This window comes from Colias croceus, chromosome Z (genome assembly GCF_905220415.1).
Source record: "Colias croceus chromosome Z, ilColCroc2.1".
NCBI classification, from domain to species: Eukaryota; Metazoa; Arthropoda; class Insecta; order Lepidoptera; family Pieridae; genus Colias; species Colias croceus.
Window position 1 is genome coordinate 16072419 of NC_059568.1, and position 24392 is coordinate 16096810.

The 24392-nt window shown below is 33.1% G+C and overlaps 1 protein-coding gene across 1 annotated transcript in view; it reads right to left on the minus strand.

Annotated features, from left to right (window-relative positions):
- Positions 1-3707: 3707 nt before the first annotated feature.
- LOC123704981 (proton-coupled amino acid transporter-like protein CG1139) overlaps positions 3708-24392 on the minus strand; it is a 55265-nt gene continuing 34580 nt past the window's right edge. Inside the window, exons 2-8 of the mRNA XM_045653509.1 lie at positions 11646-11725; positions 9473-9607; positions 7550-7822; positions 5916-6276; positions 5576-5757; positions 4901-5076; positions 3708-4450 (exon numbers count right to left, since the gene is read on the minus strand). Of these exons, the coding sequence (XP_045509465.1) occupies positions 4125-4450; positions 4901-5076; positions 5576-5757; positions 5916-6276; positions 7550-7822; positions 9473-9607; positions 11646-11725 (1533 nt within the window). The 3' untranslated portion in view covers positions 3708-4124. The remainder of the gene's footprint in view (positions 4451-4900; positions 5077-5575; positions 5758-5915; positions 6277-7549; positions 7823-9472; positions 9608-11645; positions 11726-24392) is intronic.

The window sequence follows — 24392 nt, forward strand, 5'->3', positions numbered from 1 at the left end:
TCCCACCGTCGGTATACTAAGCTCAAAAGAGGTTATAGTTTTGCATATGCTGAGTACTTAAAAACAAGCAAACCGCCCAAATTTGCCACCCCCAAGTGAGCTATCGTTTTTGATTATGCTTAGATAGACAATATGCTCACATTAACGAAGCGGTATATACCGGCTGGGCGAAGCTAGAGAAGAAAACGTGGATTTTAAAGAAAAATATAGCAAACAATTTTTGACGTAATTTTGTTGTTTAAGTATTTTTTACGTGATCAGTGTATGCAAAATTACAAGTCCCTTCGCGCTTAGTATACCCATAGTGGGACACCATGTATATTTTACAATACTGCTAAACTGTGTTTAAAAATTCCAACTAATAAAATATAGTTGTATTATGTAAAATTTGATTTACTATTGATTCCTTCAATTCTACATGAAATTCAAAATGGAACTGGTTTCTTGTTTCTATTATTATTTTGCCACACATAACACTCATGATCTAATAAACTATCAAAACTGAAAAAAAATTGAATTGAAATTCAAAATGGAACTGGTTTCTTGTTTCTATTATTATTTTGCCACAATTGTATTACTTTATTACTCTTATTATGTTACCTTTGTTATGATGTATAATTGTTATGAATTTAGTTTTTTTTCTGGCAATGAAAATACTTGTTAAAAAGATGGAAATCTCAAATTTCCTCTTTGTATAATATTATGTACCGATAGCATTTAATAATTATGTAAGAAAACACCTCTTAGTTGATACGTTGTAGTACAAATTACGATAATTTTAGCTAAAGGATTAAGAAAATAAAATGCAGTAAAAATATTTGGTTTTTTCTTTATTTTAAAACCCCAATACAAAAAACAATGGCCTGTTAGGTATGTGTATGCTTGCTTGTATGTAAGTGTGTATGTTTCTGTTATGCCATGTTATACTAACAAACGAATAAACTTAGTTTACTTTGAAAGAGTAATAAGTGTTCTTCTACGTTTGATCAAATTCGGTCCATGATTACCACACTGACTTGCCGATTATATATTCTTTACAACTCCCCCAAATCAAATAATTTCAATATGACCATATATAGAAAAATAGTACCTATTAAACACTAGATAGGTAACAAATTTCAAATTCAAGATGGCTGCCATTTGTATGACTGGAGTTTTTTTTATTTTTTTAAACTATGTTATTCATTATCTGGTAAAATGGACTTTGAACAAAATATTATGCTTGTAAACTAATATGGTATACACAATTTTACTGTTAAGTTACCTGTGGTTAAGTTATTAATTGGAAAACAGTACACTTATTTATATGATTTTTTTACTGTAATAGGTATAATAGATAGAGCTATTCAAGAAAAAAGGTTTTAGTATATTATTTGTTATGGTTTTACACCATGCGTTGGTATAGCATTTTAATTTCGAAGTCAGGGCCGATAAAATATATCTATCCTTAATTTTCGTAGTTTTATCGGGAGCCCTAATGTAGGTTTGTATAAAAATAAAAGATAGAAAGTATTCATTAATTCAACTTTATTCGGGATTAGACCCCATTACATAGATATGAGCACATTATCACCGACGTGTGGAACACATCACATAAAATAACGTAAAACTTATTCAAATATAATATTAACTATCAACATCACAGATTATATATGACCGGATATGGAAATACATATTGGTAAAGCCGAACTGGTATTCCATTAGAGCTATTTCATTAAAATTATCTAAATCTAAATTGCAGATTAAAACTGAAATAAATAACAATCGCTTCGAAAACATCTATTATAATTATTTTTTACCATACAAAATCCAAATCAAAAGAATTAATGGTAATGCAGTCAGTAGCATTGAATAATCATACATATAAAATAGAAAAGTCAATTCAAATAAAAAGTGCAACTACTATCTAGCCGCATTACCTTTTTCTTTTGCGACATAGATGCATTATATTATATTAAACAGTATGTTGTAAATAAAGTACCTACAGTATTAAAATTGACTAAACTATAGATTGCCAGAAAATAAATATTAAATATATACATATTTTTACTAATTTCTATGTAATGTTATCTATTGCAAGCCCGTCTCAACATTAACATAAAATTAACAAAGATTTTATTAATATAAAATGTACCTACGAAATGTGAAAATACATAAAATATAATCATTTAAATAAAATTAAATTATAAACTATATTTGAAACTTAACATCACGTGCATTATCCGGTCATAGCGACTGACGGTAACAATTTTGGCGAGGTCAAATAAAATGTTAAAACCGAACGTGTAAATAATAAAAAGACATTGAATTTTTTAGTAGCACGCATAATTGTACTGAACTTACTATAACTTACTCTAAATAAAATGCCATGCTTCATGTCAAGACATTATTCTATAGAATCTCACTGATATAGGATCTCGATAAAATACATCACTTAAGACTAAATTAAACAACCATAGTTCATCTAAAAATACTTATCCTTCGTTATTATTAGGTTGCTAGGTAAAGCACTATAAGTTACATTGTATAATTTTTAATATAAAGATAATACTGTTATTACAAATTATAAATTGGTGAACAAATTTAGCTAGTAACTTACATACATTTACCTTACAACTGTGCGTTTAGCGACTTGTCGTCGAATATAGCTGTCCTAGTCGTGTAAAGTCGACGATTCATTTATATAAATAATTTTTTTTAATACATTGATATAAATACGCTTTCAACAAAGGAGCACCAGGCCACATTTTGCTGTTATAAAATAAGACAAGGATACACTTAAATAGCCCTATATGTTCCACGATGATATTTTAGTACTATTTTTGTTAGTCCCTGATTACCTAGACCATAAGCTTCTTGACCTAGACACTAATCCTACGTTGCTAAATCGACGCGTCTACACGGAATCGCTATACAGATATTCAACATTTCACGAAGAAGCTGATTATCAGTGATTAATGTAAATTAAAAGCTTAAAAAATCAAAAAATAAAAATATATTGCCAGGGTAGCTTCATAAACGCATTACTAAAACGTTTCTTTAAGCGCGAATTTTTCAATATTTCTAGAAAATCAGCTTATTCGCGTTTGCTGAATATATATATGTAAGTAGGAAATAGCCTTATATAATATTTAAATATACATATCGTATAACTATAAAGTAGGTACGGAACGTCGTAGCATCTATACATATAATAAATCTGTAGAAGGGTCAATTCTGTACATTGAAAATATTGAAAAAATAAATAGCAAGGGATGTTACTGGATCGATACCAAACCCAAATATGTGATTAAAAAAATTTTTGTCTGTCTGTCTGTCTGTCTGTCTGTCTGTATGTGAAGGCATCACGTGAAAACTAGCGGTTCGATTTCGATGAAACTTGGTATAATTATACCTTATTATCCTGGGCGTAAAATAGGATACTTTTTATCCTGGAAAAATACGTAGAAAAATAATAATCTTAATTTTTCAGTTTTATCCATAGACGTTGTTCCGTAGAACCGCGAACACACGTTGCGTATTATTATAGGCCTAGCCGTATTTGGGAATTGGGTCCAATAGATATTTATAAGATGTTATTGTCAGAGGTACTCAAAATGGATAAATAAACCATCCACGCGAAGACCGACATCCGCGCGGACGGAGTCGCGGGCGGAAGCTAGTACATAATGAAACAATTCCTTTCTCGCCTGCTGTTTGTATCACTAGGATTGGTAAAGTGTTAAACAATTTTGTACTCAATGACCGAAGTTTTCTTGCATGTATTTTGATAGCGGACAGTTGGTTCAATACTGAAACAGCTAATTATTAAAAGTAAGTACGAACGAATAAATATAAAAATAAACGCCGACAATACTTATTGTCTTGTTCATCCAACTAGATTTAATGGTCGTGTTTTAACTAAACTTACTTTTCTAGGGCACGCTCGCTTTATGGTCCATACCAAAGTTTAAATTTAAACCATTCTAGAATTAAATTTTCATGCAGTAAACTTGTTCTGTCACATGATTTTGACTAATCACTATATTGTAATTATAATTATTATTAAATTTACTGTATTGTACTGATATTATATGCCACGGACGGTTCATTTAATGGCACAAATTCGTTACAAACACTATTTATCAAGGCGAGATTAACGTATCATTTAGAAGCAACAGCGTGGCTTCCGTGGTGAAACTTTCTGTGGCGTTCAGTACGTGGTGCGCTGAGAATTTCCTGATAATGCCATCGAGGGACGTCCAAGTGCCCACGACGAGTCCTAAAGCACCGAACAGTACGACGATGACGTTCTTGATGATCATGCGCATCCTCTCGGAGTCCGACACGTAGTACCAGTATGTGCAGCTTTGTATGAAGGCGGGGAAGGCCAGGCCGAGCGCGGAGAGACACAGCGCGCCGAAGAGCGAGATGAAGAGGTCTAGTTCGGGCACTGCAGCGGCGATACCGACTGGAATGGAAGATCGCTTGTTTAAGGGAAAGTAACGAAATCAGAGGTCTAATTTGATTTATTTATGTAATTCAGAAACGATTCTAAACGACTTTTGTTGTTTCTCGGAGGCTTAATTATTTTCTTTTATTTATTTTTATATTTTTACTATTGAAAGGTTTACAATTTAAATGACTACCAGTTATAACTATAGATGGTGTTCGTAAACAATAAATAAAATTACATCATGCAGAAATACACAAAAACTGATCGGCATTAGAGTCACCTTTATATGAATCAGAACAAAATATATCTACATATCTGTCCAAATGCCGAATTTTGAGGTCATTACGTGTCCGCAAATGTGGCTTTAATATAAGAGAAAAAGGAAGGTATCGACGAGGTGACAAAAGAAAAGGACTGCTTAGAGTATGGAGAAGGAAAGCAACCGAAAAGCTATTAGATACTTACAAGTGACAAGAACAATGCAGGTCCTCAGTAAGTACTCCCAGATGACTCTGTGCGAGCTGTTGAGAAGACGCACGCCGATGTACTCGTTCCACAAGATGTCGATGGCGACGTAGCAGGCGAGCCCGTGCGTGATGAATATAGCGAACGCGAGGAGACATTGCACCACACTTGCCAATCTGCAATAGGATAGATTGGTAAATAAAAACATTCTTCGTTGCTTCTAATACTTTTTAATAAGAAATGAGAGAAAATTAAAGTTCGTCCACGTAAGGTTTCTATAGTTTAATGCTCGAATATGGCACTATTATTTTTTAAATGAAACATGACTTGTTACCTGATCAATAAATTGAATTGAATATTTGAATAGATACCGCAACTTGAAGTGATTCAGTCATTACATATTATTATATATTATAGATGTTACAAGAAGAAAATAAGTGATAAATATTAAATATGTAAATATCAATAAAGCGTGATCTAACATTTATTCATACTGTGTGAATTAGATTTATCATAAAGATAGAAATAACGTGTGAACTACACAACTCTGTTTACACAGACCCACAGGTCTGGCCAAAAATACCTCAAGGTTAGTACTACGAACTGACTTTTCCGTTAGTAACCTAAATCTTATCATGATGTCCTTAAATCTACGATGATCTTATGTGTACTTACATCTCCGTTTTAGACGGCAAGTTGAGGGTAATGCTGCCAGCAGACTCATTCCCATACTGCAAGTAACCGAACAGGCCCATACCGACGTATAAAATGATGATGCTGATCATCGCCCGGTTTAGCACGCCAAACTTGCCCACGAAGTCCTTTGGAGTTTTCATTTCATTCTCAAGCGGCAGAATCTGAGGAACATGGTAATGTTTTAGGAAAATATTGATATACTTATATCATATCGACACTATTATGGAATATCATCATTATTTTAATATTATATATTTATGCATCCTAAAATGTGTCGTTCTGTATATCTTGAAATAATTCTGGTTTTAAGTGCACTCACCACGCCAATAGCTTCCAAAGCGAAGAGAACAGTTCCGAAGAAAAGCGGGAAATTCGCAATCTTTCCAGCTGGCACTTTTCCCTCCAACGTAGGCGCGTCTCTGAAGATATAGTAGCAGATAATCCCGAAGCTAACAATGGTCACTGCGTTGGCCACTGCGGAGAACGGCGCCAGGTACTTGAGGTCCCGCACCCAGTTTATCAGAACCAGTGGCAAGAGGATCCACAGCATTACTTCTGAGACCGTGACTTTGAGCTCGAAGTGCTTCGTCAGCACGAACTGTATGTTCTCCGACACGAATACCACGTACACACAGCAGGTTCCGATCTGGTAGATGAGCAGGAACACGTTGACCACATGGCTGTAATAGAAATTATCTATTACTTGGACTGCCCTACTAATTGTGATAACAAATATATTAGTATGGTCCTAAACGTCCTTGAAAAAATTCTATAACCTAACTACCTACCGGTATCGAATACAGGATTTAAACAAATACATCTATATCAACGGAATTATCAACTGAGCCTATATTTTTTTATCATCCAAGGATAACAAATAAGTACTGGTTTTTGATTCCCCTTCGTGTTATGATATTTAGACTGACATGTCACAAGTAGTGTTACATAATTTAGAATCTTATAGAAGGAATGCTAGCCTAGTATGATTAGTATCCGAGTGTGTCTGGAGTGCCGAGTGCAAATGGTGCTTAGATTCAGTGCCTGAACCGGTTAGGTTAGGCAGGCAGTAGGCTGAGCGTGAGCCCTGTGACCTAGAGAGCGCCGCGAGAAGTTGAACACCCTCGTTATTTATTCAACAATTTCACTTTACTGATTTTTCTAATGCCTACAGCTATACAATTGAGTTCAACAAAGCTTTCCAAAATTAGGATTTAGCCAGCTTTTAGCAAGCCATTGCTTTTTTTTACTTTTATACTACTAAAAATTATACATATACTCTTGATAGCACTGGATTGGAAGGAAAAATATATCACAACAAAACAAACAAGATCATTGAAATGATTTTATTGCGCCGTCATTTTGTAATTAAATATAAGTTTGTAGAAGTTGATATTTATTTTATGACATAATACGGATGACCTAATGTTTTATTAATAATTTAATTAATTAACTGAATACCTTAAAAACAACAACAACGGTAAGCTACGGTAGGCTGTTAATAATAAAGATATTGTTGTCTAATTTTATTGCGTTCCGCATAAACATAACATTAAAAGACATACAAATACGTAAAGGTATGTCATATTGAGAAAATATACCTAATTAATTTATTGGTAGAATCCAAAACAAAACAAGATTAATCATTTGCATTATTAATATTGTCCAGGAAATTTCCATGTTTATTCTGTTTAAAGGATATAGGAAATAATAATGTTCAAAATACTTTGTTCTTACCTAAGTATTACGCAGTGGTAGCATAATGTTGCACCGACCAGTACATTAAAATACAAAATATATTTATTTACTATCCTTGTAATGTAATCATTTCAACAAAATCACGAATGTACTAAGTTGCAGTTTTTATCAATTAGTGAGGGTAAAGCTAAGAACGCGTCGACCACACACTATCGAATTCTATTATTAAAACTTTAATGAACAATAAACACTACTTACGCAGCGTACGGCGCGCATGCTTTGCACCAATCCGGGCCCTCAGACAGCGCGGCTTCAGCCACACCGGTGTACGTCATGGATGGCACTTTCCGCCGTTTGCACAGCACGTAGCACGAATCTATCAGCACGTGGATGCAGTACGTGCACAGGACCCCGATGATGATGGTGCCTATAGTACCGACCACGTAACCCGAATTGGCGAACGCATGCGGCATAGCCAGGATTCCCGTACCCAGACTCCCTTTTAACAAATGTAGGAGCGTTTCTGTGTTCCTGTAACAATTTGATGTAGTTAGGACTTATTGTATTGTTTAATAAATTATTAGCATTAGTGTTAAAATATGTAAGTGTGTCGTGTATTTAGAATGTGAAAATTTAGAGGTTGCAGTAACTAGTGATAGATTGAAATACAACGTCTATAAAATCTGACTAGATCATAACTTAGAAAGAAGACCAATAAATCTTTATAAAATATATTCGGGTGCAATTTATTTGATTTTAATTGACAGATTGATCTATAATCAACATTTCGTAAGTCGACTGCTACTTCACAGCTTCTACATTCTGTACGTTCATTTGAGTTACATAATTTACGTTATTTCCTTCGGTAATAAAATTTATGTATACGCTCTGATGCAAGGATACTTTAGCAAAGTAGTTGAAATATTTTAGTTTAGCTTTTCTAACTGGAATAGCTTTGGTTCTCCCCTTTAAAATTTTGGTTCAGTTTTTATTGATTCTACCAAACCAACAACAGGCATTCCTTTCCATTCACTATTTGATCTCCTTCAATTTTAGTTTTCGTCCTAAAACAGACTCTATTTTTTATAGAAAATTTAGGCATTAGACACGAAGATTAAAATAACAAATGGACACGTGATTTTTTTTAACCACAGAATAAAAACGTGACCATTCTAAACATAACATAAATATATCAATTATAATTAATATACAAATACCCGTACAATACAGGTTAGTCCCCTTATCGGCTACCTAATCGTTTCATTTCACACGAGATCTAAAAAAAATAACCATGTTGTTTTGAGGCGAAGCGTAAAATATTTAATACTATAAGTACCTATATATTATAATATATTATAGCCTTGTTTCTGACGATTGAGGAAAATCCGCGCCGGACGGGATCTCTGATCTGAATTATAATTATTTTATTCTCATTTTTGGGATGCTAGTTTACGTAAATGGTCATAAGATTTATTACTTAAAAGGACGTCAACTATTGTTGTTCAAAACATGTTGTTTACTTTTGAGATTCATTTCAGCCACTACGATAATCACAAAGATAATAAGATCTGCTTGAAAAACATATATAACCAGCATTTTGTCTCTCATACTATTAGTAGAAAGCAAAATAGACTATATTTTTTAAGACATGATCTCATTCAGAATAATTTAATTTAATTATAATCCTCCACACCTATGTTGCATAGCGATTACACTTATTTTGATGAATTAGTTTTTCATTCTGCTTATCTAAATGCCATCTTTATTATGATTACTATAAGTCATTGTTCTGATGGTGCTACAGACCGAAACTGACCTAAGTATATGAGCAATGTGTAAATACCCTATAAACAATAAAATTACGCATAGGCCTGATGCAGGAAGATCCTTGTGTCATGTCGTAGGTACTAGGTAGGATAGGAAATCATGGTCTTCAAGGGTGAATGCATATCTGGTATCAAGGAAAATTGGAGAAGGTAGGAAGCATTTGTTAGTACTTTGGGGTCGGTCTAGTCTTTTCAACAGGATATCTTTATTATTCTAGGTAAGTAGTTTGAATCACTTACTCGCCTTGTTCAATTTTAATAAGTTATTGTTACCAGGAACATTGATTCTAATTAGCTAGTGATAACGTAGCTTTCTAGAAACAGAGTATAGTAATGAGTATTTAAAGCTACTTACGTCGTGGGGTGTTCAACTACTCTGTTGTCATAAGGTTCATATTCCTCTACTTCCTGTAAGTTCTTTTCATTCATGTTCACCAGATAGATGCCCTTGTCTCCTGGCTTCTTCTTCTCATCTTTGACGGGTGAAAGACTGGAAAATGGAATATTTATTTAGTGTTGTATTAGATAACATATTATAAAAGTTTGTTACATTGTAAATTAACTTGTCATAACTAAATGGATCCGTCTAGTGTGAAGTCGTTTTTATATAATTATGGTAATAGTAAATAAAAATGAAATAAAAAAAACTGTATGCTTAACTATATCGATCAAAATGTAGCATGTAACAGTCCAATAATTTATCATTTTATGTGTAGGTACTTCGCTAATCGCTTTTGAACGTATACCTAGTAAACGATGAACATTAATTTATAATCTATATTCGCCTGTTTATAAATGTGGCCTAAAGTTTAACATTATAATACATATTATTATGACAACATGTTAAATACAACTATGTATTACTTTATAGACCCAGTGCAGGATATCAACCTACTTTGAACATGAAAAATAAAAATTAAAAGGCAGGAATTATATTTAATTTCATAATTATTAACAATATTTCTCACAGTGTGAAGTCGATAAAATTTATTTACCAATACAATTGTGCGATTATAAACACTTCACGGAATAAACATTGTTTAGCTACGGACGTTTTAGGTAAAGGTGTCATAGGTATTTTATAAAACTTTGCCTTGCAAATTGCGCATTACCTATGACACAAAGTAAAAAACAACAAAGTAATTATTGTAATGGTAAAGTTATTTTCACTTACGAAGCCATGCTGGTGTATGCTTGGACACGAGTTTTCAACACGAGGTTACAACATCGATTTATCAACCGAACTTGCAGCAGTGCCTTGAAATTTGCATTTGATAGTACCACGATTTAACCTTCCGTGGCCTACCCCATTGTAATACTAACGCAGCAAGGGTTGCGGATTTGAATTCTCGGTCGCGCGGCTGATTTTTACGAAGATACAGATTTTGTGTTATGTAAGCGTAATATTATGGCTGCTCAACATCCTACGGTATAGGTACAGTGTTTTTTCATAGAATCGAATCAAATGAAGAGAATAAATAGGAGTTAATAAAATCCGCATGAGCTAATATCGATTCTAACATAAACTGACAAACGTTTGTGTAAGTAAATAAAAATTCAATAAAATACATATTTACAAAGTTTTTGAGTGTAATTGCATTTCTTTATTTAATTTTTTATCAACTAATTACAATACGTTTCTTTCTTTCGCGTATTGATCGTGGTGTTTGTTTTGTTTCAAGTACTTATTTCTCGTCATTTTTAACGTATTTGACTTCAGTTAAGTAGCAATTTGCGATTCTTAAAGGGTAACGGCAATAAACACGCACAATGTGTAATTATCTATTGACGTCACTAGGAGACCATACCGTGACTCCGAGAATTATATAAAGGGGAAGTTTTGATTGTTTATAAAAAATGTATTGATTTTGTTATATAAATTTCTGGCTATAAGTTTCTGTAATCAATTCTTTCTACGAAATAGAATATTTGGCTTCCATGTTGCATCGAAATTAAATTTTCTTAAATGTCATGAAATAGGTACTCTTGAATGACCCGGTATTTATTCTTTCCTTATCAAGTTTATTTTACTGAATAAATGACTTCAATCAAGATTTTCAATAAGGCCAATTTAAGGACATATTTTGCAAGTAATTGTTTTGGATCTTCATAACTTGATTGCCTTCCCAGACATATAAAAAGCTGCCACTTGGATGTCGTCAAACCTCTTATTCTAGGTCACTTCGGTTTCATCATGACGTTTTCCTTCTCCGTTAAAATAATGGCCGAATAAGGTAGAAAATATAATCATGGTTCCGGAGATTAATAGAAGTTGCTGTACCAGTTACCTTTTATTGTTTATATAATAAAGAGAGGAGGGCTAACTAAATAGTACTTGAACAGTTTTAGACGAGTGTGATTTTATCAACTGTTTTTGTTTTATGTTTTTCTTTCAGTTGCCTACTTTCCTATTTTTTTATGTTCTAGAAATATTAAATATGCTCTTTTAAACTATAAAATATTGTGCGTTAACGGTTCAGTAGTTTCGAAAGTTTCGAAAAATAATCATAACATCTCTCTGTGTTTACCTTTGTGGTAGGAAGTCATCTGGTTCGAAGGAGGGGTTGATATTTGCTATGTTGTGCCTCTTCGCTTGCTTTTCGGCTTCCTGTAACAAACATTTCAAGGTCTTAATAAAATCATCAAGATTTCTATATCGTTAAGCAGGATATGATGCATCACACAGAGATCTTGAAAACTGTGAAATAATTGAACGATTATCACTGTAGCAGTAACCGTTATTATTATACCGACAGTATTTTTAGACAAAGTATCATCATTTGAGTGCTAATTCTGTCACATTGAGTTGTAACTCATATAGCTGAGACGCCAGCCGCCTACATGAAAAGGCAACGACATCGGCATAAACAATTATGTTTACATCCAGCTTTATTCCGAATACTAGAAATATTTGGCTTCGACTGCAACGTGAAATATTTCTGCGCTAGCTCACTTTATTTACAATTGAAGTTGAAACTTCATGGATAATGTAGTACTTATTGTTTAGTGGAATCATTTTCTTTATAACGCAAGTAATTTGTTAAGGAAGTAAGAAATGTTTAATTAAAATAACAGTTCTAAAAATTGTTTAAATACCTATAAGTATGTCAAAACTAGTCTATGCAAATCCCTTATTAAAAATCCTATTTCTAGGCTTAGAAATAGGATTTTTTATAAGGGATTTAATAAGGGATTTACCTAAAGTCGTCGGCCTCCAGTAATAATTATTAACAATCATATTCAGGTGGCTTTATGTGGAGTTATGTTAATATTTTAGAATATATTAAATCGCATACAATATTAATGCAGTTTACACGTTGTTGGCACCAAACTGGTTGAATCTACTTATAAGAAACTTCTGTTTTAAGTGTAGTATGTACCTAGATAAGTTCTAACGATTATAAATTTATATTATTTAGGCATCTAAATCTTTAATTATATAAATTATTTTTTTTAAGAGCCAGTAGATTTTAAACTGTTACTTGATACTTCAAACAAAAATGCCTGAGGTGGTGACATTCATTGAACATAGGTACTACAAACATCACGATGTTTTCATTCCAAAGCTACTATATAATGCCAAAGTAAACTACTGTAAACAAGTTTGCACGTCATTCGGGTAGAAAATCTATATCTTTAATCGTTTAACCATTGCTTGTAAAGCTTGTAAAGCCAGTACAATAATAAAAATGTACGATTAGGACAAACACTGTTCCGTTACTTTTCAAACATAAGTGTCTCAAACATAAGTAGGTATAATCTGTGCTTCTGAGTATACAATATAAGTACATTCAAAACGTGATATTCACCTTTTCAAGACGTTCGGTATTTTTATGGGCACGTGTTTCACGTTTACCAAAAGCTAACACAGTAAATACATTCGCATATTGACATTTTGTTTAGATACAATGTTTTTATTTTGAATGAATAACGATTTTCTCAGAAGTTTATTTTCGCGGCGTGAAGTAGTAATTTGCATCAAGATTTTAGAATATTTATATTAGCGTTACTTAAAAGTGTTAATAGAACATATGTTTATATTTAAATTCCGTTTTGAAGATTTAGTTGTACCTAACTACATGTATAGAGGGTTACTAATAAGATTTATCTTTTTAATTTTGTGAGAAGAGGTTCTCAAAATAACAAATTTTGAAATTGCGTGTTCTGAATTACCTAGGTAAGTAATCTTTTCACGCTAGTCCGCTTAGCTCGTCTTTGCTTTCTAATAATAATCATTTACTCACATTTACCTATTTATTACGGATTACAATTCTAAAACGGGCAATGTGGATTTGTAGTTTATTTCCTTATAAAAGATAAGCGCCATTGTTGCTTTTAGTGCATCTAGAAGTCAGGTCAATTTAGAATATGTTCTGTAGGTAGCAAATGATCGGGAAACGTCCATTAGGTTATGTTCTATGTAACGTGGGAGCGTTATAAATTAATGATTGTTCAATCGTTATCTGACTGCTCTGCTTAAAGATTTAAATTAGAATAAGAATAGTTTATAGAAAATAAACATTTGCTATGAGTTCTTTGTCTAAGATTTGTTAATAATCACTAATATTTATCACAATCGATTCAGCCGTTTTAGGAGTAACAAACATGTACAGATAATTATGTGTAAAAACATTTGCATTCACAATAGCAAGTGGATATTCGACGGATCCTATCATATAAGTAATTATTTTTACAATTTATTTAAATATAAATTTCTAAACAGTTTCAAAACTTTACTTCTTTCAATGGCTACGAAACAGAATCGACCATATTTTAATATATTATTTATAATAAATCACAGAATCCTGCATTGGCAATCCGCTTTGCGGCAAAAAGATAATGATCGTGTCTCTAGAAGCTTCGATTGCATGATTTAAGTATTCCACGTTTATTATAATGCATAATGTATTAATGGTGATTTTATCTAGCTGTCGTACTGCTAATTCGCATTTGAGACAGTAATTATACGCTTAGATAATTGCTTATTGCACTTGATGTGTGTACGAAGGAATATTATCTATGTGGTGACTGGTGCACCGTGGATGGTAATTTTCAATGTACCTAAGTATTTAAATAATTGCTAGATAGTGTTTTTTGAAAGTTACGTTTAAACTGTTTCGTATTTTTTCAGGATTTTGTAACATTTGCAAACTCCATAACCTTTTGAGATCATAATAAATAAAGTATAAATTTTCATTTTATGGTTGGATTCATAGTAAATGATTTCTTTGTTTAAGTATAGTTATGTACCTAACTTAGTTGTTAACAAAATGTTAAACGCATAAAAATGCTTACACTTGACGTTTACGATCATATGTCAAAAGATTATTATCAAAAAATAAAGTGTTATACAGTAAATTGAATTAAGCCCCTCGGCCTCAATTTCGCCGCACTCCAGTAACGAAGGACATCCTGCGCTCGCGCATGCAAATCTCTCAATTATATACGAATAACCGTATGATTAATCATTTTAATACCTAAGATTGAGATATATTGTAGTGCTTTTATAATTACACTAGCTGTTGCCCGCGACTTCGTCCGCGATTACGACGTTTTTCGTCATTCGTCGTTTAAAAAAAAATACGTGACACTTTATTTTTGAATGTTCTTAATTATTGTCTCTTATAAAATTTAACTACATTAAAATTGAACACTGATAAGAAAATCTTAAAATCTAAAGACAACATGAATGAATGTGATTTAAATTCTACATTACTTAGTATTTCAAATAATAATCTAAATTAAATGTAGATTAACAGTTTGAGCGCACCATTATAGAATATGTACCTAAGTATTAAATTACGTCAGTATACATAGTAACTTTACTAAAAACACGATGACTTTCTTTCGCGCTCGGTACCACAAACTAAGCATGTTTGTGGTACGTGGCCCGCGTCACTTGACCCCCCGCGAGTTCCCCTCCGTTGCTATGCGAAAATACATTCGTTGCTCTACTGTAGGAAAAATTGTAATACTGTGGCCTGGGCGTTATAACACGTCCAGGGAGTTCCTGAGTGCCGATATCACCATCTTGAGGAAAAGCTTCTAATGTCGATTTAAAACTGCATACATACGAATTAACCTGTTCTAAAATAATTGTGAAATGAGTTCAGTTTTAAATTTGAGAAATATTGATTTCTTGTATTCCACTATTCGTTGTAGTCGAATACAAAATATATTTAAACAAACTTAGGTTGGCCTTCAGGCAAAAGGGATCCTATCAAATGGTAAACTTGACCTTGTATCTTAAAAGTAAGCATGAAAGGACCTTCTGATAATTATTGAGCACCAAAGGATCATTTGAAACGCACTACTATAAGAGCGAATACTTATTGTCTAATAACAGTTTAGATTGCACAGTATGTTCCTCTAAAAGTAGTGATTTCAAAGGTTCCGGTGTATCTTCAAACGAAAGCCGTCTCCTTACTCCACTTTAAAGCATGTAAAGCATGCAAAGAACATACTACGTTAATATCGCCTATACAGAAGATGATCTGTAATAAATTTTGAGGTTATAAGCAAACCCACTTTTATATTTGTCGGACCACACCACCGAATTCGTAGATTGTTTACCTCTAAGTCATCAAGACTATGACGAAATCGTCTGCAGTAAGACGGGCCTCTCGCTATTCGTCCGTTTTCAGAGACTGAATAATTTCAATTCTTAATCTTTCATTAAACAAATATTAATCGTTCTTGTCTCAAATAATTGTAATATTCGCGTCCCTACTCTAGTCATTGCTTATGCTCATGTTCATCTTCAAGAGATCGAATAATATTAATCATTTGTCAAACGGTCTTCATATTGAGTAAAGTTTCAGATTCTCGAGATAAAATATGACTGTCGTGATCAGTAGTGAGACGTAATTCCCTCTCAGTGAGGGTTTCGGTCTAACGGGATAATAGGGGAAACCGGGTTTGTTTGTCTCACGGGTTGGTTGTCACAGCGGTCTTAACACAAAACTGAACTATCGAATAAGTCTGTTGAAAAGCGTGGCAAAAGCGATACAGTGACAACGCTGTCCCCACTTCGCGTCAGACCGCCCCGATCTGCCGTGAGGGCCTTTTTTTTTAGTGGGGAAATCTTGCATAGATACCCACGGCCTCCGGGGAAGAGGCCGTGGGTTATGTCGGATTCCTACCGACCAAAACCCCACTGTGTTCCGTCGAGCCGCATCAACGACAGGGCCACGGGTATGTGTAGAATTCATCCGTGACTGCCGTGAGGGCCTCACAAGTGTTTATAGTTTTCGCACAGATTTTTAATGATGACCGAATATGGTCCTCATAACATCACCATCAGAAAAAAGGAAATATTTTTAATTGTGAAAAAATATTAATATGATTAACACTATTTTAACATAAAATATTATAAGTCTGTGAGTGTGTAAAAAAAAAGACGGGTTGCACTCCGGGAGTGCCGGCAGAAGTGAAAACTTGATTATTAACGTTCAGCATGTTTGATATTTTGGAATGGTAGGTATCTGTCTTACGCATGGAATATAAGGGCTAAAAAAACTAACATCCGTCTTACGCTTTTTCGATGGTCACGTGTCCTGACGCGAGTATACCCAACGCCGCTAAAAAAGTTTTCACTTCAATAAATCCAGCTAATAACACATCAAACTTATGTTTATAATTAGGTATACGACATGAAAATATATTAATTACCAAGCAATAATAATACAGATAAATACTGAACATAAGTATAAATACTTTGACTGTTAGTCAAAGTTTATTTTTACTAACAACATGTAAATGAAGAAGAAATAATAATTACCAACGAACTAACCTTTTCTATAATACTTAACACGGCACATTTTTCAAATTATCTTGCTCAACTCTGCTCAAAAATTTGAGGGTTTTGTTGGAACTTTAATGTGTCAAAACTATGATATATCTAAACTACGATACTACTTGAAATAACTTGCATGCGGAAATGCTCATTACAATTGTGAATCTAAAGAATAACTAACAACATACTATTCAATTTTATTGAGCTGATGAATATCTTTTGCCTGGAAGAGATCACCGTCTCCTAATAAATATACTGTGTTTTCTTATAAAATCTTTACATAATTTATTTTATTTAGTAGTTTAGTTTTTGTTATTTTTATGTAAAAATGAGCTTGAGCAATGAGCTTATACATATTTGGCAAAAGTATACATAATTTTTTTATAATTTCAGGACCGCAACTTAAATGGGGCGCTCGGAAAATATGCCTATGGGTTATTAATAGAGAAATGATACACAACAAAGTTATGTTGGATCCATTTTATTTATAAATAATGAAAATTATATATTTATAAAATATAAAACATATTAGTTATGTAAAATGATTAAAAATAAATAAATGAAGCAACTACGATTCAAAGAAAACATCTTTTTCAGTGTGAAAATGCTCTTAGCAATCCTGGATGATGAACTGTATATCATGTACTCTGATCCCAGTACGGTCGGTACCTCGATAGCCATAACGATAAATATTATAATCAGATAACCGCAAAGTCAAAATAAAAACATTACTTGTACAGTTGTGAGTGCAAAATTTACGTTTCATTTGGCAATAACATTTTTTCGGTACTAAAACGTAGTAGTTTGATATGTGGCTGGCTGCCCCTCCTCTCCTTCCTGAAAAATATCCTCCAAAATTTCCCGAGATACTTCCAATGATTGAACCATTATGATTAACACTATTATTGATATTGATCAATGATTGAACCATTGGACGTTGGACATTAACTTCAGTCAAAAATTAACGAAGCGGATGATTACTAGGGTGGCTCTGAAATACGTTGACAACTTATTTTACGATTTATTTTATTTTTCTTTTACACAGTATAACGGTGACTACTAAATAATAAAAATACAGTATTATTTTAATGTAAATATCTATTTATTTTCAAAATTAAAACCTTTAGCTTTAATACAAAGGCTTAAACGTTTTCTGAAGTTTTCGACGATTTTCCGTACCTCCTCTTCAGATATTTTGTCCCACTCACAAGTAAGTGTTGTCTTCAGCGCGTCTTAACTTCTGTGTGAAGTTGCACAGGCCCTCGCCTCTAGAATTGATTATACGCTGAAATCCATTTGATTAAGATCTGGTGAAAATGGAGGCCATTCCTTGGAACTTATGAACTCTGGGAAATGGTCCATACATCACTACTGCACATTTGAGGCCCTGTGAGATGAAGCAGAGTCCTGTTGAAAAGTCCACGGTTGGTCACCGAAGTGCTGCGGGCTCCAAGGAAGAACTACACTCTCCAAAATATCACGTCAGTATATTTCTTGATTCACTTTCACACCTTTTTTTACGAAAACGAGAGGAGTTTTGCCTGTTGAGCAAATGCCACGCCAAACCATGACTGAATCCGGTTTTTGTCGAAGGGGGATAATTGCTGTGGCTCCACGGCGACTTGAAGAGTAAACTCTATCATTTTGGCGGTTATGAGACTGCTCAATTTGAAAAAAATTCCATCTGTGAAAAAAATATTTTTCCACGCATCACCAGCGGAGCGCGTTTTCAGTAAGCGACATCTTTCAAGGCGTATTTTTTTATCTTTATCATTCAACCGCTGTGCTTTTCGCAGCTTGTATGCTGTTAACTTGAGCTAATTTTTAACAACTCGTTGTAACGTTGAATGACTTACAACTAAGTCTCGAGCCATTTTTCTTACCTTGGCTTGTGAATTGCGGGTCAATCTTTGTTTGACGATATGTTGAAGTCTAGGCGTCCTCACAGTTATTTTTCTGCCTCTTCCCAGACGGTCACCAAGATGGCCAAGCTCATCGAAGCGTTTAAAAGCAGAAGAAAATAACTGCTGACTGATACCGAGAAGTTGCACTACCTCGCACTGCCGCTTACCAGCTTCATATAAGGATATTATTGCACCTCGTTGAGCAGACATAGTAAAAAATGACTAATTTTAATTTTATTCTCTTCACAAATAACGTTAAATTGGCGCCAAAACATGTGAAAATAATAATTAAAAAACAATAGCAACGCAGCATGTCCCATTTTTGAAATTTATTATTTTGAAATTTGTCAACGTAATTTAGAACCACCCTGTAATTTCCACATAATCCAAGCCACTATCTTTATCATCAAATCATCAATTTTCAAGTGGTGTTGTAAAATATTGTCAGCAGAAATCGTCTTCCAAAGGCGATATAATTTTATGAGCATAGAATCTGTAAATAAAAAAATCAAAAGTTAACTGTAAATCTATAAAAAAAGCTACTTACAAATAAAATTTTATCAAAAACTACTGTTCCCATTGGGGAAAACACCTCAAAATCTTGTAAAAGTCATATATAAAAGAATTCATCAATTCATCATTTTATTATTTCATTCAAAAAGTGTAATAATATAATACCAACAAAACACATGAATTGCTATCATTATAAAAAAATAAATACCTGTATGTAACAACTTACCTTTAGTGGGAACGCATGATGGTGAAAATTCACAAAACACTAAGATTGCATTTGATATTTTTGGTTTTATGGCATTCAATAGTCAAAAGTCGATTTCTCTGTCCCTATGTCCCTTTGTATGCTTAAATCTTTAAAACTACGCAATGGATTTTGATGCGGTTTTTTAAATAAATAGACTAATTCAAGAGCAAGGTATATAATTTATTAGGTTTTAGACAAAGCGGGCGAAGCCGCGGGCGGTAAGCTAGTAAATTTATAAAACACGAAGATTTTTAAAATTGTAACTAATGAACACAATCAATATTAGATTAATTACTGTAGATAATGGTGTCTAGTTTTACTTAAAATAATAATCATCTACCCTCACTTTAAAAAAATGTAGTATATTTATTATTTACACGAAATATACCTTATAGGGAAGGGAAGATATGGGTTAAAGAGTTAAATAAATAACATGATTATATTTAAATTATTAATTTTCAACAGTGTATTCAGTGATTTTTACGAAATCTCATAGATGGCGCTGTTACAAAATTAACATTATACAACTTACATTCTTTAAACTATGTTTCTCTTCCCAAGTTACTTAAATGGCATAATTTTTATAGTTTCAATCTAGATATTGTCAAACAACATTTATATATGCGTCATTTAATTATTAATTTCCAATAGTTAATGTGTGTTTGATTTTTATAACACTGGCTATAGATGGCGCTGTTTCAAATTTGTCTTTATACTGCTAAGATTCATTTAACTGTTTCTCTGCCAAAATTACATAAATGACGTAGTTTTTATAGTGTAAAGGTAGATAATAGCATGGCTTACTCAAAAACAACATTTAAACATGAGTCTTTAGATTGTACGCTGTCGTAGTACACGGAATATGTAAGAAAAATAAAGGTTCACAGCTCCTCCCCCGTAGGTGATAGCTTAATAATATGTAGCCTATAGCCTCACCCGACCTGTTAGTAATATTCATGCAAAATTTGAAGTCAATCTATGCAGTACTTTTCGAGATTAGCCCAGACAAACATACAGACAAACAGACAAACAGACAAACAGACAAACAGACAAACAGACAAAAATTCTAAAAACTATGTTTTTGGCTTCTATATCGATTATAGATCACGGCCCAAGTATTCTTTAAAAAAAATATTCAATGTACAGTTTTGACTTTCCTACGATTTTATTATATGTATAGATTGAGTATTCATTGTGGTGATATCATTTATAACAACGTATACTCAAACTCAAACTCAAACTCAAACATTTATTTATTCAATTAGACTACTATTTAGTAGCACTTTCGAATCGTCATTACATAAGTATTTTTAACATTTACCACCGATTCGGAAAGCAGTATCTATGGAGAAGAATCGGCAAGAAACTCCATAGTTGCTCTTTTAAAATCATGTCAATATTACATAATATGTAACTTATATCTAACTTATACATAATATATCATAATATGCCAAAGAACTGTCCTGTGGTTTTTACGCGACAACCCTCCATGGGTCTTTATCGTTCATATATTCCTGCTGTGCTGAATACTGTAGTACGCTCTCTGAACTAGTACATTTTTTATATAAGTTTTAAATTTAGAACTACTAAACTCTTTAAAATTGAGAGGAATTCTATTGTATAAGCGTATACCTTGACCCATAAATGAATTTTTAACTTTAGCTAATCGGAAAAATGGCATTTCAATTCTATTCCTGTTCCTTGTGCCATAATCGTGTCTATCTCCTACTCTTGTGTGTAAGTCGGCGTTTTTGTGTAGGTAACTTATATAAGTTGTTGCGAAGAATTATCTTTTTTATTCGGAGGTTCATCACCGCATTGCTTCCACTGAACACTTCTAGAGGCTATAACAAAAATCTTATAATATGCTGATTTTGTGTGTACGTGTATACTTAGTCATCACGCAAAATCTACTGCGCGAATTTGAATTCGAGTACTCCAAACTATAACCAGTTTTGTAATTATAATTTTTTGTTTTATAAAGTATATGAATAAGTTTTTTTGCTTTCTTGTCAGTCTATTCCATGAAATTAATGGATACAATCCGACAAGAAATGTAAGCATAGGTACATTAGAATGTTTCGTCCTTGCAAACAAAATTGTTCATTATTTTTGTACATTGTTCGTAATATACCTTTGTAAAATTATAATGGTGTATTTTTGTCCAAAAGATTGGAATTTATCTTGACAATATTATATAGCGACGAATTGTCATGCACGAAGTATTTATACAGAGATTTTAAATGAATTAGCATGGTTAAATTTACCCCTAAATTCTTAAATTAACTGTAGAATGTTATATGTTATATATGGTTTACCTATTGACACTAATGATTTATCATACCATGAGATACTCGTCAATCTCACCTCCTGCTTGATTTAGTCAGTCGGCTGATTATCTATTATCATTATTATAGTACTTCTGTACCTACCTAGGTACTTCTTTTGCTCTTAGCCACGTTTTTCAGATTATTTTAGGCTAATAAAATGAATATTTACTTCCCTCAAGAGAATTGGTGGTAGGTACAAGTTAATCACAAGGTAAGGTTTTTTTTTCATTTGTTTAATGCCTATGATCATGATTTAAATGAAAATAATTTATAAAAACCTATGAATTGGTACTGAAAACAAATTAGTATGTGTCTGCGACAGGTTGAAGACCAGAAGCTTGATTGAAGCCAGTGGCGTTCCGCTGATAATTACTTATTTCAAATAAAATACTACCTAAGTACTTATTAAGTTTTACGTTTACGTTCATTGCCATTTCTTTGAATGAATGGCCGATCAAGGAGAAACAAACAATGCATTTGAACCGCCTTAATATAAATTAAAAACCGCTAAGAGAACATTGGTATTAGCCATGCCGTCCTTGCATTCACTTTCTAGACTGAATGGGGAAATACATCAAAATATACGCAGTTAATCACGAAGCGGAAACGTTTTCTTATTTATTTTATTTGGTATTAACTAATTTATTAAAAAAATCGAGGTTACAAAAGATTCAAGTCGTAGTGTCATAACAAAATGCTTGTTATACCTATTGTGTTTTGTTTGAACAGTGCATAACTGAGTCTAAGATTATTTTATTAATCTACCCACAAGTTTAGAAGAACCGTTGAAGTCATTCTTGTTTCACCTTAAAGCTATGCATGCTCTTGAATGCTACCGATCCTAACTAGCCTAGCTAGCAGGTATGTTAGTTAGTTTAATTATCAACTATATTGCGACATCACCTTAAGACGACTGACGAATCATTGGAAAAATATTTTTGCCGCCAAGCGTGATCGTATTTATCTAAAGATAACATTAACTGCAAACATGTCGCGGGCGGCTAGAGTGAGCGCAAACACTCGAAATAATGAAGTTTGATTACATTGACCATTATGTTACTATGACCTTACTTGGTGGAAAATTTACGGTAATATCAGTTACAGAAAGGATCTTGATATTTTTCTATTTTATCTAAGACACGATTTATTTACTGTCAACGTTCGAGAAATCTCGTCGTCATATTTTTATTTCTTTTACGTCCTGTCGGTGGAGCCTTGGATAAAACATTTACCGATGTTATATTCTATATTGAATTTTTGCTGATGATACTTCGACTGTGCTTCGACTTCGTCCATTCCATCTTTTATCAACCCCTAAGCTTTGTAAGACAAAAGGTTGGCCTATAGCCTGTATCTACAATACTTTCCGAATAATACCAACAACATTATGTGACTTTGGCGGTTGGCCTGATGCGCATTTCAAACAAATATATTTGTCTACCTTCTCGTATCATTAGTATAGTTTTGTTGTAATAATTGATAAGTGATTTTCGGTATACTTACCTATAATAGGCCAACGTACAAATACCTACCCTCATTGCTCTGTAAAACTAGTTTGAGTTTTACAGGAAACCCACGGCAGCAGTAAATGTCCCTGATTATTGCATCAGATGTTGAGGAATCTCTACTACTACAATTATATTATGTATATTTTGCGACGGCCTCGTTGTCTTGTGGGTAGTATTTATTCCAAAAAATGTCTAAACATAGATACTTAGGCACTAGATGGCGCTGTGCGAATATACTGAAACATTTATCTAGGTATTTATTTAATTAGCGGAACAAATGCCAAGTTAAAAATGGCTATAACTAAAAATGTATTATTCAACAAGTATGCCGAATAGCAACATAATCTCATGAATGACATTGCTCGTCTTTAGTACTGGTTTGTGTTGGATTGGCGCCAAATTGTATAGAAATATATTATTTCGCGTGAGATGTCGGCGCTAGCGGATGACGTCTGAAATTCAGTATCAAAGTTCAAAGAGTTTTTAAAGGGCATTTTTTTAAGTAGTGAAATTAGCGCACGTGAAAGCTTTTAGGACGGTGCATACTAATAATTATGACTAAATGCTGATCAATCTATAGTTACCTACTAATATTATAAAGCTGTTTGTTTCTTTGAACGCGCTAATCTCGGGATGTATACTGGTCCGAATTGAAAAATTATTTCGGTGTTCGATAGCCCATTTATCTAGGAAGGCTATAGGCTATAGCTATAATAATATATCATTACGCTAAGAGTTAAGACCAACAGGAGCGGCGCCACGCGGGTGATACCGCGGCACGCAACTAGTGTTAATATGAATGCAAAACTATCGATTAAATTGCAGTTCAAATGCTGTTCCATCAAAAGATAACAATACAAAGTATAAAATTATAAAGCATGTTCTTTCGGAATTCGGATGTAGATCACTATACCTATTTTGTTGTAAAAAAGCATTACTTAAACGTGCCTTAATATTAGAAATCGAAGTTGGTATTTT